This window comes from Podarcis muralis, chromosome 8, assembly GCF_964188315.1.
Source record: "Podarcis muralis chromosome 8, rPodMur119.hap1.1, whole genome shotgun sequence".
NCBI lineage: Eukaryota > Metazoa > Chordata > Lepidosauria > Squamata > Lacertidae > Podarcis > Podarcis muralis.
Window position 1 is genome coordinate 87,494,958 of NC_135662.1, and position 15,193 is coordinate 87,510,150.

The 15,193-nt window shown below is 48.1% G+C and overlaps 1 protein-coding gene across 2 annotated transcripts in view; it reads right to left on the minus strand.

The window, feature by feature from the left end:
• The window catches only part of SLC4A9 (solute carrier family 4 member 9), a 39,490-nt gene extending 24,514 nt beyond the window's left edge, over positions 1-14,976 (minus strand). For both annotated transcript variants that reach the window (XR_013394069.1, XM_077933523.1), the window contains exons 1-10: positions 14,094-14,976; positions 7,742-7,902; positions 7,044-7,193; positions 6,371-6,432; positions 4,915-5,072; positions 3,456-3,543; positions 2,461-2,615; positions 1,336-1,452; positions 937-1,111; positions 541-674 (exon numbers count right to left, since the gene is read on the minus strand). Coding sequence is in view for 1 of the 2 variants with exons in the window: in XM_077933523.1 (XP_077789649.1) it covers positions 541-674; positions 937-1,111; positions 1,336-1,452; positions 2,461-2,615; positions 3,456-3,543; positions 4,915-5,072; positions 6,371-6,432; positions 7,044-7,193; positions 7,742-7,902; positions 14,094-14,422 (1,529 nt within the window). In the remaining variant the exon portion in view is untranslated. The remainder of the gene's footprint in view (positions 1-540; positions 675-936; positions 1,112-1,335; positions 1,453-2,460; positions 2,616-3,455; positions 3,544-4,914; positions 5,073-6,370; positions 6,433-7,043; positions 7,194-7,741; positions 7,903-14,093) is intronic.
• Between the last annotated feature and the right edge of the window lie 217 nt (positions 14,977-15,193).

A 15,193-nucleotide genomic window follows, 5' to 3' on the forward strand; every position in this document is an offset into this window, starting at 1 on the left:
ACAATACAATTATGGCTGCAAAACACTTTTATGCGCAAATAAGGAAGGATCCATTATCACCAACAATGGAAGAACAGCTGTTAAAACTGACTGACTTAGCTGGGATGGCAAAAATGACATGCTTTCAGAGGAAAGTCATTGTTAACGTTTGTTAAAGATTGGAAACTTCTCGTAGACTTTTTGCATGAAAAGAATATGAAGTAATGATATCTGGATTTGAGGACTGAAGATAATGTTTGTTTATAGAAAGTGGCTTTATGAGATGTAATATTGGATTGGACAAAGTGAATATTGTTTTTATATCATGGACAGATGAATAATCAGAAGTTCTTTATTTTATTAATCTTATTTTTCTATCCTTTTTTAAACCTCTTTTCTTTAATTTTAAATTTTTCTTTCTCTATTCCTTTCTCTCCCTCCTCTCTCTTGAATATATTCAACCTCTCTTGAATAACCCCGTCATTCAGGGTCATAAGCAAGGACAGCTCCGACGGCTTGCTTCCAGCAAGAACACTTGCCGATATGAGGGGTCTTACTTACTTGCTGAAGGAGAAAAGAAGCCGCTCAAAGACCAGGACAGGCCCAGTGCTGCTCAGGATGGTGAGCGGCTGGCCAGCAAACAGGCAGAAAAAGGCTCCAGCAAAAGCAGTTCCCAGGAAACTCTCCAGCACACCCTGAATCGCAGGAAGAAGCACATGGCTCTGGTTGGTTAAATGGCCAACCCCCGTCTAACGGCTGCAGCTGGGCTGGTGGGCGTGAGATCCCCTGCTCCTGTGCAGCAACCAAGGAGTGCCAGTGCTGCATTCCCTTCTCTCTCTCCCCCCCCCCCCCCCGGTGTGCCTGTGCAGGTTGCTGTGGCAACATGAGGCGGGGGAGCAGAGGTGTTGAGAACCACAGAGCGCATGTGGGCATCGCGAGCAGGACTCTTGCTCAGACCTGCATGTTGTCTGTCGCATCTCCCAGCATCCCTCCAAAGGTGATGGCGTTGGTGACTGTGGCCAGGTAGATGTACAGGATGGCTGAAAGGCACTGGATGTTGAGGGCATCGTAGAAATCGCTGCAGTACCAGCGAGCTTTTCTCTGGATATCCTTCAGTAACCCTCCAAATAGTCTGCAGCAGGGAGAAAAGGAGAGACTTCCTTAATCCCGGGTTTCTAATTTGCTGCATGTGGTTATTTTGGTCCCCCCTGCCCCTTTTCCCACCTCCCACTCCAGGCCAGTGCTGCAACGATGCACAGCTGGCCTTGCTCCAGCCCTGTACCTGTGAGCCTCCCCACTCCAGAGGCCTGGCGGGAAGCCCCTGCCTACCGCCCCCCTCCCTGCCCTGAGTTTTACCTTCCGGTCCTCTTCAGCTCTTCACTGACGTGCTGATGCCCATGGGCATGGCGCTCGTCCGCAGCAGACAAGTGCCCACTCGCGTGAGGATTCCACTCGCGGAAGTGCAGGGCGATCCTAAGAATGCAAGGGGCACCTTTCAGGATAGAGGCATTCTGGTTTGCAAAGAAGCAGCATTCTGCTGGGGGCTGGCGATCCTCCGCTCTCCTCTCTATTCCTATCTGCCACTGACAGGCTCCAGTGGCTTGTACGGAAGATGCAATGATACACCCTCCGAATGCCTCATGGCACAATACCCAGAGAAATAATGGGCAGCGTCATATCTGATCATAGAACTGTAGAGTTGGAAGGGAGCCCAAGGGTAAATCTAGTCCACCCCCTGCAATACAGGAATCATTGATGCAGCCCACATGTTAGCAGTGGTGGCAGCAGCATTACTGCAGGTTAGTGCCTTGCCCCCAACCCACCTCTTTTTTAAACAAACAAACAAACAAACAAACCATAAAGGTAGCGCATACAGCAGGCATAGGCAAACTCAGCCCTCCAGGTGTTTTGGGGCTACAACTCCCATCATCCCTAGCTAACAGGACTAGTGGTCAGGGATGATGGGAACTGTAGTCTCAAAACATCTGGAGGGTCAAGTTTGCCTATGCCTGGCACACAGCTTTGAAGTAGTTTGGTTACAGGAAACAATGGAAGTGTGTGGCAGAACAGGCAGCCAGGATGCCCTCTCGCAAAGAAGCAAATAAAAACAGAACACACACAAGACCTGATGGCTGGAGGAACAGGGATTGTGTTGCCTGACAGTGTCACAAATGGAGTGGAACAGGCACCTGCGCCTGCAATATTTGCATGCCTTGGGCCAGAGCGGCTGGCAAGGACCAGAATTTCCCAGCAATGAGATATAGAGGATGTTCACATTAGTGGCTTGAAACACTGCGAGGTAATTTGCCGCCCCCTTAATTTTTTATCATCTCATTTTTTTTTGAACATTTCATCCAAAACATAGATTCCAGAGCAGTGTACACAAATATAATCAAATATCTCTACAGTATTAAAATTTTAGCTAAAGAGATCTAAGAATCAGCAACTTTCTTTCCTGTTCTAGCTCCTCTCTGCACATACCTCTTCTGTGGTGAGGGCAAGCATTTGGGGGGAGCAATTCGAGTGGTTGGGTCCCATTTGCCCGGGGGGAGGACAGTCAGTTCATCCAGAAACTCATCAATTCCTGCAGTGAGATCTTCTGCGTCTCTTGCTTTCCGGGCAACCCTCTGGAAAAGCTGGAAAGGAATGGGATTAGTCCCAGCTCTGCCTGCTTACAGGAAAGACAAATCACGGGAACACATTCCGGGAAAGCGCAAGGGCTTGTGGTGGTTTTGGTTGCCTGCATGCAGCAAAACAGACTTGTGACCTTACACAATCTAAAATGTCAAGAAAGCTGTTCACCCGAAAACAGAGTAAATTATGGACAATTCAGCCATTTGCTGTGTCAATGATAGAGCATTAAGGGGCTTACTGGGGCCAAAGTATCATCACAACTATAAAGTTACATGTTTTAATCATTAATTTTGCAGCTGGAAAATAAGTCACTAATGCATAATGCAGCTCCTTTCTAGCCTACGTAATAATTTGAAGTTTTCCTACATTATATGCATTATATTTTCTACATTAAAAATGCTCTGGGGAGTTCTTTTTATTAGTTTAGAGCAGATTTGCTATTGTTCTTTGCTACTTCCAGAAGCCAATTGCCCCCTCCAAGACACGTCAGTTTGAAACAGAAGGCAGGGCTGTATGAGGTTTGCTCAGTCATACAATAGTCCTTTCACAAAGAATATGGACAAACTATGTTCATAATACATTTCATGATAATTATGATAGGGTTCTGAAAAATATTGACAGCCCATTAAAAAGTTTGAACTGGTGGCAACCTTACCTAGCAATCCAAGACTTGTTCCTCCCTGGGCAATTAGAAGATTGACTTTAGGTGTGCTAATCACCCGTTGACTTCTCTAGCCTTTAGCACCATCACGCTATGCCAGAACTACAGTGTGCGGCACCTTCCCTAATTTTATGGCAGTGGTAGCAGATCTTTGCACCTCCCAGCCAGAACCCAAACTCACCTCATCTGTCAGGAGAGTAGCCACAGCCCTGCCGATTTCATGGTAGGCCTTCACTTTGGCTCTGGGGCCCAGGAGGATAAAGAGGAACCTAGACAGAGTCACAGCAATGTCAAGAGTGGGGTCAAAGATGAGCCCATTTCCCTCCTTTCAAAGCAAGCAGCTCACTGAGGCCTCAATCCTAAACTCAGCACAAATTGCTGAGGTGAAGGGGCTCGGGCGCTTTATTCCTCGCACTACTAAGGAAGCTCTCAGGCTGATCTTCTACTGTGCTGCAACACGTTTGATACAGCGGTCAGAGTGAGAAAACGGTGGCTCATTAGGCCATCTGGGACAGATGACCTGAGGAACCAGTTAGGCTTGTCTCTGTAGGACTGATGCTCTAGGCTGGGGTCCTCAGTCTGGACAACTCTTTCCTCTTTATTGGCTTGACCTGAAAGCTGGCCACCAGGCCACCTGTCAATGCTTCTTCCATCTCTGGTTCTCTTCATACTTACCAGCCCACTCGGGAACCAGCCTGTCTTAACTTGCCTCTAGCCCTATGGATCTTGGTTTTCCAGCACCCATAGCTCAGGGTTTGGCAAAGGACCGACAGAAAAATAGAATCCTGCCTAACTGAGAATTCCCTAAACCAGAGATAGCTTTCCAAGTGTGCTGGACTACAACTTCCATCAGTCCCAGCTGGCATGGCCTCTGTTTGAGGTTGATGGAAGTTGTAGTCTTCCATGGAGGCACCATATTGGCTATCCCTGCCCTAAGTTGTGTGGGACTGGCTGCCATCATGCCGCGAGCGTAACTGGAAGGAGCAAGATGGCGGCCACTGAAATGGAACAAATTATTTCTCAAAAGAATGGGGAGAAAGAAACACCACAGCAATGACTTGCCACTGAGCGTACTCTCCACAGTCCTGGCAAATACGGGATCTGGTCAGGATTGACTGCTGTTCACAGCCTTAGCATTGAATAGATTGAGAATATTTCAGAATGACCTGAAGTGTAGCCTTGTTGAAGCCAGTTAAGCAATTTAAATGGTTTCCCACCACCTCAGCCCCTCAGGGGTTGCCATGCCATGGGGCAACAATGCATTGAAACACAGCTATCCAGGCATAGGTCAGCTGGCTGATGACACCTGATCATCTCTTGCCCACTATATATTCAGGAGGTAGCACCCAGCTAGCTACCCAAGTGTAGGGTTGCCATATTTCGGGGAGCAAAAAAGAGGACACATTTGCTGACTTCTACTTTTAACTATGGATTGCTATGATGACTCTACCAATGAAAAAGAGGATGTCTCCTGGAAAAAGAGGACCTTTGGCAATCCACAACTACACCCATCTAGTTGTGTATCAGAACACAGACAACTGCAATAATTTCCTATGCCAAGAACTGCAGGACATCCTTTTCACTCTAGCATCTACGGAGGAAACTTTGCTGTCCTGCCCCGCTCCCTGTTTGCTTCTTACCTGCTGGGGAAAGCAACTTCTGCTAAGCCCCCAAGAAGCACTGGTTCCTGCAGACGCACAAAAGCAACAAAAGGTTTCTCCAGGAAGCTGGCTTCTCCTACAAGAATGTTGGCCACTTCAGTCCCAGCTGGAATCTTCTTCTTAAAGTGATTATTAAGCTGCAGTGAGAGAGAAATCTAGGGTTGGTGATCCATAGCTCAGAAAGCAACGGTAAGGTGACAGAACATGTGCTGTGGACCATACAGAGGAGAGAGGGAAACCTCAACAACCCTTAACTCTTTTTTGTGTGGAGTGCCCAAACTAGGGAAGTTGCTGGTGACTGCTGCACATTTCTTGATCCAAAATAAGTTTCTCAGTCTCAATGGTACAGCCAACCATTCTGAACACTGCCAGGAAGATATCCCAAATCAGAGGTCATTCTAGTGATGTATATCTTCACTCACAATGAAGCCAGGCAGGGGCTACTGCATTTCACAACTAGGCCAAATTCCACACAAACTAAGAAACAAACATTTCTTTAAAACATACATTTTACTCAGCTGACAAAAACCAGTGAAATCAGCGCTCAAGCAGCCTGGCATAAGTGGCTCTCTGCCATGGTTAGGAAGGGCCTCAGCAAGTGCAAGACTGCCCTGCCCTGGCAAGTGAGGGCACTGCAAAGAGGTTCACTTTCCCCTTGCAGTCCCAGAGTCACTGGCAATGCCAATGTTGGCTGGATTGTGCTAGGAAGACTGTGCAAACCTAAAGTTCTGCTTTGCCCCTGAATTCCTTCTGCAAAATACTGACAGACTGGAAGAACACTCCTTCTGTTCCAGGCAATGCTTTTTTGTAGAAAAAAATGTGCCAGAACTCACCTCAGTTGCCAACTCAGACGGCAACATTGACGCCATCTTGAAACTAAAATCACGTGACAAGATGTCGGGCTACACTATCTTATAGGATGGTTCAGACTGTGTCCCCACATGCCTTCACTCATTAAAGGGGAGCAAGGCGCTGTGTTCCGCCAGAGAAAAAGCCCTGGTTCCAGGGATGGGAAAATCAGGTGTTACTGGTCCTCTGAATGCTACTGAACTACAGCTCACAGCTGCCCCCATCCTTGACTGTTGACCATGGAAGTTGGGGCTGGTGGGAGCTGGAGTCCAATGACATCTGGAGAGCCACATCTCCCACCCCTAACTCTAACCAAAGGATACTTGCTTCTTTCGTGTTCCTTAACGTAAAGGGCATCCCTCCCTGAATGAAACCCCATCCAAACTTCAGAGCTGAGAGCTAGAAGCAGGTATGGTCTTTCAAAGCTATGAGGAGCTGATTGGACAGAATTTAAAAAGGGGTCCTGTGTGGAGATGTTTTCCCACCAGGAAAGAGTCCTTGTAAAGGACCCAAGAGTCCTTGTAAAGAGGCCTTTGAGGCCTTTGCAACCTCCCCTCTCTCCCTACATGCACTGCACATTACTTACCTGTTCCTTTAGGGGCACCTCTGAGACCTCACCCACTAGATCTGAGCGGCTGTTAGCTTTGTCTGAAACAGAAATTAAAAACCAAAACCAAAATAGAGAAAGCCCCATGACACTTCTAAACACAATTCCATCGAAAGACTACACACAGGAGCATATTAGTGAGTCACTACCCCTTCAAAAGGCGTTGCCTTGATACCTGGGATGGATAACCTGTGCTCCTGCAGATGACACTGGATTTCAACTCCCATTGGTCTCAGCCAGCCCAGCCCAGTGGCCAGGGATGGAGAGATCTGTAGCCCTACAACATCTGGAAGCTGCCAGGTTCCCTACCCCTGCTTTAAAAGGAGTAAATTATGTATAACTTCTAAAGAGGTGTGAAGATTAAAGCACCACTCTCCACCTGATACCTTAACATAGACCCATCATGGTTCCACCAGCGCATCTGAATCCAGTTATGCAGTCATTCCTCCTGGGGATTAGTGTTTAAATGTACTCCTAATCATAAATAAGTCATACTGAGTTGAATAAAAGGAGGCAATCTTTAGCTTATAGGTAAGTGGATTTCTGGTGCCACCACCTGAACAGTGTTCTGCACACTGGTTGCCTGGTTGCTGTAGCCTGGAGTTAAAGAGCAAGGGATGGGACCCAGAGGGACAGTGCAAGGACTACTTACCGGAGCAGGAGGCCACACCCATCTCCACCAGCATCCTCAGCTGAGATTTGGTGATGTGGTGCTGAGGCTTGAGGAGCAGGACATACATGAGCTTCTTTGAGAGCTCTGGCCTGAGGGCATGGTTCTCTATTTGGGTTCCAATCACCTTTTCTTGAACACAAAATAAACACAAAGTGAGTCCTCTCAAAATAAGGGCTCCCCCCCCTCTCCTTTGCTGTAAACATTTATAATCTTTGGCATCTACTGAAGAAGCCTTTTTATATTATTATTTTTTTAAAAAAACTGCCTTACTAGAAAAGCTGAAGAACCTTTAATATAAATCACCACATGCAAATAAAGAGCAGCTTCCAATGACATGGAAATGAATCTGTCGAGAAGGATTTCTGTACAGACCACCCATTATTGACTGATAATCAGGGAGTCCATCATTTAGGGTGGTCCCCTTTATAAGCTGCTGAAATTCTCCCTTCTACACAATGGAGGGTGGAGGTAGGGAACAGAATGTAGGCCACTGAGAAGTGAATTGCAGAAAGAACAGACAGTGATGTTTACCTGAAAGCAAAATAAGTTACAGTGACCAATTAGCAAGCCAGGGTTGGCGATAATAACGCTAAAGGAGTTTCAACCCCACTTGTACTTGACTAATGAGGGGCGGGTTTCTCTGAACAAGCAAGGATCTATGCACACTTCCCACATACCAAGTATTTGCTTAAAAGTGCGAGCTTCCAAATCCAGCAAGACAGCTCCTCTCTTTATACATGTCCGTAGCTCAAACAGGCTGTGAAGGGAGAGAGTTGTCACGTGAGGCTTGCTCCAGCGTTCTCCTCCATCTTCCACTTTCTCTTCAAACTTTATCCACCTGAATTGGGAAAAAGTGAAGGCCACATCTGAGATCCTTGTGCATGCAAAATTTCTATTTCCTAAGCCACGACCACATGGCTTCACCAGAATGTCTTATTTAATTTTCAAGTGACAAGATTTTGACTCTTGCACTTAAGGAGGAAAACATAAGAAATGACAGCTCTAGGATAATTAAAACTAGTCAGGATGAAGACATGAGGAGTTTGGTTTTTAAAAAAATCAAAACCGAAACTTATTCCCCCCAGGTTGTGGTCCTGACAAATATCACCTTGAAGTGTGTCTCTGCCATGAGGAAAGATGCCACTGCCAGGATTACAGTGCAGGAGCAAAGGGTTAAAGAAAACACTCTTCCACCCTCCATGGTCCTGATTTTAAAATGAATAAATACATAAACAAACAAACAGAATGAATCACGCACACTGCCAGCCCACACGTGAATGTCCAAATTGGCGCTTTGGGAAAAGCGCGGGAGCATTGTTCCCTCAGCAGGTTTTTACTCTTCTCATGGTTGTTTGCTGGTGATATGCATGTAAGGGAATCCAACCCTGATCTGCAGAGAACCTTGCAGTGCATCAGCTACTGGCCTCCTTATCAGGCCTCAGCAGGAGCCAGACTCCAGGTAAGAGACAGGTAGAGTCCATGATTGCATGTCACCCTGCTGGCAGAAGTTGCGTGGGGCGGACAGCAATTTTCACTGATTTCCCCTCCCCCCACAGCTCTCTGCGGCTGAAAACAGTAGGAGAGGCACCATAGAGGACTACAGGGAAGGATGAACTGCTAAAAGGCACCCTTCTCTCCACACACTTCTGCTGGCAGGAGCATCCTGTGAGTGGAACTCCCGCTAGCAGAAGCCTGCTTTGGACTGAAGCCAATTCCTTCTGCAGTCTTATCAACTCATCACTTAGGATTTATCTTGGCTGCGCTCCCTACAAACAGGGAATAACAGGGCAGCCAGAACTATTTTTGGCAAACTGGTCTCTTTTTTAATTTTCAAGGGCTCCACAAATGCTTATTGTCAGGGGCTCAGGAGCAGAGGGACAGGAAAGGGAGGAATTAGAGACCGAGGGGGAGGAATCCGAGGGGGAAGTGAGCGATGAGAGCCGCCCGAGGTCTCTAAGTCTCTCCAGCGAATCGGAGGATTCACAGAAAGGGGCTCCCGTGGTCAGAGCTAGGGGGTTGCCAGAGGGAACACCTCAGGAAGGAGGGGCCAGAGGGGACTCAGAGAGCAGCAGCTGGAAATCGGGACCAGCTTCCCCACCGGAGAGCAGTAGGGGGGAGGAGTCCCAGGCATCGGCATCAGGCAGCTTTCCGTCAGCGGAAGGACATGAGTCAGGGTTAGCCACGCCTGCATCAGAGAGCGAGGAAACGGTCAAAAGGAAGGTCGGAGGCAGCGCGCGCGCGCCAAGTTCAAATGTACAAGAGGGTGGCGCAATGAGCAGCCCGGATAGGGAGCCAGGTCCTAAAGCCCGCCGAAGGGAGGGGGAAGAGTCCGAGGGGTCCGCCTCCGAAGCGTCCAGGAAGGAAGGGACCCCGGGGGGTGGTAGGACCCAGAGGCGAAAGGAGAGACGGAAAAGGTGGAGTAAGGCTAGAGTCTTAAGCTGGTGTACAGGGGGCGGAGACTCAGACGGAGCTTCGCCGGTCTAGTGTCCAGACGTAGAGACGCACGCTAGGGTTTGAAAATGGATAATGTACTTTAATAAAGACTTTTGTATATTACCGCTGGCTAGCGTTGGTCCTCTGTGAGCTGGGACCTGGAGGCAGTCTCTGACACTTATATAATGCCTTTTTGCCAGGCACCTGTATGTGTAGCAACTCAGAAACCATGTTTTCCAATGGAACAGTCAGGGGATGTTTTCAGAGTAGGGCGGGCATGAAACAGTCTATTTTTGTGTTGCGAACTGCCCTGGGATCTACAGATGAAGTAAATAATAATAATAATAATAATAATAATAATAATAATATACCAAACATTCATGAAGTTGACTCTCTAATCTGAGTAGAAACAGATATTTGTAGAAACGTGAAACCTTATCAAACCTAATTCTATTTCATTTAGCGATTTCCTTGCCATTTCACTGTTTGTATTTGACCACCCAAAAGGAGTATCCAAAGGGTGCTTGTCTAGGGCATTGGCCAGTAAGGAAGGAATATTGTGCAAAGCTGGTGGCTTGCATTCTCTGGTTGCCTAGGCAACACAGGAGGCAGCGGCTGTCTTGGATCCATGTTGGGCACAGTTACCCTGCCCAAATGAACCAGGCCACACAAACCTCCCAAAATGCTCATTTTGCTCCCAGAGGCCACTTCACATTTTTGGAAGTGGGTCAGATTATAAAAACCTTTCCTCCAGCCTGGGATGGTCTCTCCAGGGACATATGCCTGTCGCTGAGTCCAATCTCTTTTAGCCTTTTTCACCATAAGCAAAATGTTGTACAGTATTGCATTTTTGTGTGCAGATGTGTATTTTGCAAGAAATAAAATCAAAATAAAATCCTGTTGTTGGTATACAACCTCAGCACAAACGCATGAGGCCATGAATGGCTGAGTGCTGACAGCTCTTATAAGGAAGCAAAGTTGTTCTCCAGAAATAGGTCAGAGTGACATGATGAACTGATCTCTCAGGGCACCGCATGATAAATCAGGGGTTCAAAGGGCAACCACGCTGCCTGGCTGTCAAACAGCTTAAGGTGGCCACGCACTCCCTGACTTGCATGCATTCACTAGGACAGCACAGCCCCTGTGTCCTCAGCCTTTCTCAGCCTTGGGTCCTCAGATGTTGTTGGATTACAACTCCCATCATCGCTAACTAGCGGGACCCTAGCTAGGCTGAGAAAGGCTGTCCTGTGTGCACACAACCCTATGCACTGTCTGTTTATTTAGGACATTTTTATACCACCCATCCTCAACATTTATTCCAAGGCTAAAGGCTTGTCTTTGTGTAGAGAACTTACAGGTACTTGGGGGAGGGCATTTAGAAAGGGACTTGCTGCTGTGACCCTGCCCCATATGCTCATTCACTGCAATATCATCTGATGCTGAGTTCACTAGCAGAAGCAGGCAGGTATAGCTCGCTAAGGTCCCTGAGTGCAGTTTCCCCCCTCCCATATGCAGTTGCCAACCTATTATTATTATTATTATTATTATTATTATTATTATTATTATACTGCAGAATGCCCACATAAACCTCCATCTAAGGTGAACAGCTATTGCATAGGCTAAATACTGCTAAATACCCTCTACTGCCTCTAGATAGGGTCCGCATACTGTAGATCACATGGTCTAGGCCAGTGTTTCCCAACCGGTGTTCCGCGGCACAGGAGTGTGCCGTGAGACATCGGCGGGTGTGCCGCGAGATGCCTGGAGGGAGGCGGGCGAGTCGGCGGCGAGAGGCGGGGCGGCGGCGGCGAGGAGAGGCCGCGCCTCCTGCTGCTGCCTGGCGCTCCTCCTCGCAGCCGGCAGCGCTGCCTGGGCGCCTCCGCGCGACTCTGCCTCGCTGGGTTTGGTCTCCCAGCAGAGACGGGTCACACGCGCCCCTCCCTCCCTCCCTCAGCCTGCGCGGAGGGAGAGCCAGAGAGAGGCATCGCTCCTGCGCGCCGGGAGAGGGAGCAGCCGGAGCGATGCCCCTTGAAATCTTCGCCCTGCCTTCTTCTGGAGCGACGGAGAGCCTCTTAAAACTCGTCCGTCCGCTTCTCTCCCTGCCAAGAGGCGTCCAGCAAGCCGGCTTTGCCAGCGGAGCCAGCCTTGGAACAGACCCATCCGTCAAGCGGGGATTGTGCGTCCTCCTGGACAGAGTGTAAGCAACCGGGTTTAATTTGGGTTACGCGGAACTCCAGCGCTCAGGGCGGGAGTTTAGGAAATCCAATCGGGTGGCGCCGCTCTTCCTTGGGACCCCATGGGGAAACACTGGGGACCTACTTCTAAGCAAACGGGTCTACACGTCTCTCTGCCCCCCCCCTTTAACCTTTAGCTTCAAAGCCAGAGCAAACCGAGGCTAAATCCGTATTTACATAGGATAGCTTTCGTGCGTCCCTCCCGGCGTGACGCTGCGCGCTGACGTCACGGGGCGGGGCTTTAATGGTGGTGTGCCGCGAGATTTTTTTTCAGTAAACAGGTGTGCCGTTGCCCAAAAAAGTTTGGGAAACACTGGTCTAGGCTACAACTGTGACAAAATCAGAAAGTTTGAAATAATATGTATGTCTCACACCAGGCAACTCAGGAAAGTGAGCCAAGCCAACACTACATATCAACACACACGTATATGCATAACATGGTCGAGAAATTAAGCATATGGGAAACAGTTATCCATTTTTCCAGAGTAAAAACAGTCCCAGAGACAATGAGTGAACCTCGGGTGGAGAACTCACAGCACATGCAGGTGGGTAACTCAAAGAAGCAAGCCAAGCCACACACTACAAGTCAAGTTACACGAATGAATTCTGTAAAGGAATTAATCATGTAAAAGACATCCTTCTAGAAAAGGTCATGAATAAATAGGGGAGCACCCCTCCCCCCCACAGATGATCGCTACTTGCAATCTTCAAAAAGCAGAGATCTACCTCTGTACCTGAGCCTGTGATTGCTCCATGCAGAAAGGTGAGAGGTCCATGCAGAAAGGCTACAGGTACAGATTGCAACTATCAGTTGAGATGAACAGTGAGAAAGAGGAGGAAGGAATGTGGCCAAGAGTGGACCATTTCTGAAATCTCTCTCAAGTGTCCCCTCAACAACATTTACATGAAATTCCATGAATTTTAATGTGATGGCTATATGATGAGCATGAGGAGAAAGAATTCTATGACAAATCCCAGGATATTGTTGTAAACAATGCACTTCTACCACTATGTTCACTAACACACTCTTAAATGACACACGTATTGTCATCAAAGTCAAATTTTTGGACATGTCAAAAGGCTTGCAAAATATTCTTGAAGAGTACAAATATCACTTAAACAAGATGTGATGATTCCCTACTCAAGGAGCCATTCACAGCTATGTGTTCTCCTTTAAAAATGAGTATTTTTATCATGCAACATCAGTAAGACTTCCTGCTGAAAGTGTGTGACGCCAAACTTTTCAATGACAACAATAATACTTGGCACATTTGCAACACTTTTTTGCTCGCTCAAACCACTTTACACATATTAAAAGAGCCTCGCTACACTGGGAGGCAGTGTGGCTTAGTTGCTAGAGTGTCAGACTAGGACCTGGGAGGCAAAGGTTCAAGCCCCACTCGGCCACTGGATGACCTTGGAGCCAGCCACTGCCTCTCAGCCTAACCTCCCTCACAGGATTGTTGTGGGGGTTAAATGAGGGTGGCAGAGTACCACGTACACCACCGTGAGCTCCTTTGAGAAAAAAGGTGGGATGTAGATGCATCAGCTATGGTGCCGTTGGCAGTGGCACGCCTAGTTAATTTGTTCATGAACTGATATTTCACCTGTTGTTGACCACTGTGCTTTACCCACTACTGTACAGTGCGCTGCTGCCATGCGTTGCTTCAGGATGAGAACATGGCAAGCAACATTGCCTGCGAGATTATTGTGCCTGGTGTGGCCTCTGCCAAATATTTCAGCTTTTCTCTGTGTTTTCTGCTAGGAGTCTCCACAAACCCTCCCTCATCTTACCTTGGCATTTGCCAAGCAGCCAGGATTAACGGTTGAGCATTGCCCTGAGTGTGAATGATGCCTTCTACTCAAACTTGTTTTGGGCACAAGCGAGGAGGCTGACTTTTAATATCAGGGTTTTAATATTTGAAACAGGCAAGGTTGAATTTGTGGCATTTGAGAGGTAGACAACCCCACCCGATTATTCACCAGGAGAAATGACTTGATGAGAGACCCTAGCCTACTTCCAGCTTCCAAAAGAGCAGCATGAGGAGGAAGATCCCCCCCCACTGCCCCCCAAAATCACTTCCCCAGTGGTGGCCATGGGCTGGTCAAAGTGCCCCCAGCCAGGCAGATTGAAGCATCCAAGTGTATGAATCTTCCTTAGCCCAAGCCATTGGCCCATCTAGACCAGAATTTGCACACTTTGACATCTGGCAGCTCCCTAAGAACTCAGGCAGGCTGAAGTCTTTCCCATTCCTGCCGGAAAACCGCTTAATCGAAAGCCCTGCAGACTGAACCTGAGGCATTCTGCATGCAGAGCATGTGTTCTGCCACAAAGTTCAACCCTGAGTGAGCAGCCACCTACCTGGCGGTTTGCCTCCATTCCAGTCCTTCAGGGGTACTGAAGAGCTCGGACAGCTGTATAAATAGCACTGGGCAATTTGCGACTTCATTCTCCTCCACCTCCTCCTCCTCCTCCTGTTTCAGCATAAGGCTCACTCTCTCTGCTGCTGGTGAGATGCTGGAGGTGAAGATACTTCTCCCAACCGCTTGGCAGATGACCACAGAAGTTCTGCTGGGGGGCTCCTGCTCTCCTCCATTGCTGTTGCTGGTCCCCTCGGCTTGCAGCGTCAGGCCCTCTTTCCTTTCAGCTGGACAACCCTCGCTTGCACCCAGGGCGCTTGCTTTGGACATCCTGAGCCTGGGCAAACCTTCAGCACACCTCTTCCCTCCTTGGCAAAGCCTTTGAGCCCAGCAGAGCAGGAACTGAGCAGACCCAAGACATCCTGCCTTTTTAAGAGCCGAAAGCCGGTTCAGGTCAGAGAAAGGCAAGTGGATGGGAGCACCGCCCAAAACAATATTATCAGGGAGGAAAACTCTTGCCCTGCAGATACCGGCTGGAACTCACTGGGGCAGCTCCATTCTGCCCACCTGATCGCAGGGACCGCCCAGCCCACTTGGAAGGGGGCTTGTTTACAAGGGTGTACTATTTGAAGCCTTGGGCTGGCCATCCTGGGAAGTGGAGAAATCTGAGACAAGAAAAGGGTTGAGGTGGGGGAAGGAGAAACCTGACACATCTGAACCTTTGATGGGGTGGAAGCTGGAAGGATTGGCAGAAATTGGAGTAGAAAAATTAAGGCTCTCTTGACCTAACCCAACTCCATAGTCCTCCATGTGGAGGAGATATAGGCACCTGCAAGGGGATATGAAACCTGTGACTTCCCAAACACAGATTTTGTGTGTCTCTTGAGTTGTGCCAGGGCCAAGACAGTGACCCTCCTGCCCTTTCTCATGGTCATTCAGGCAACGGATGATTCTTATTCTTATTTTAAAAGATCAGCAACTTTAAAAGTGTTCAGCAGGAAACCTCTAAAAGACCCCAGTTTATATTTACCTGCAAATGGCTTTGAAGTCAACATCCTTCTTTTGTTAACTTTAACAATGACCATTGCATATTATGCCTAT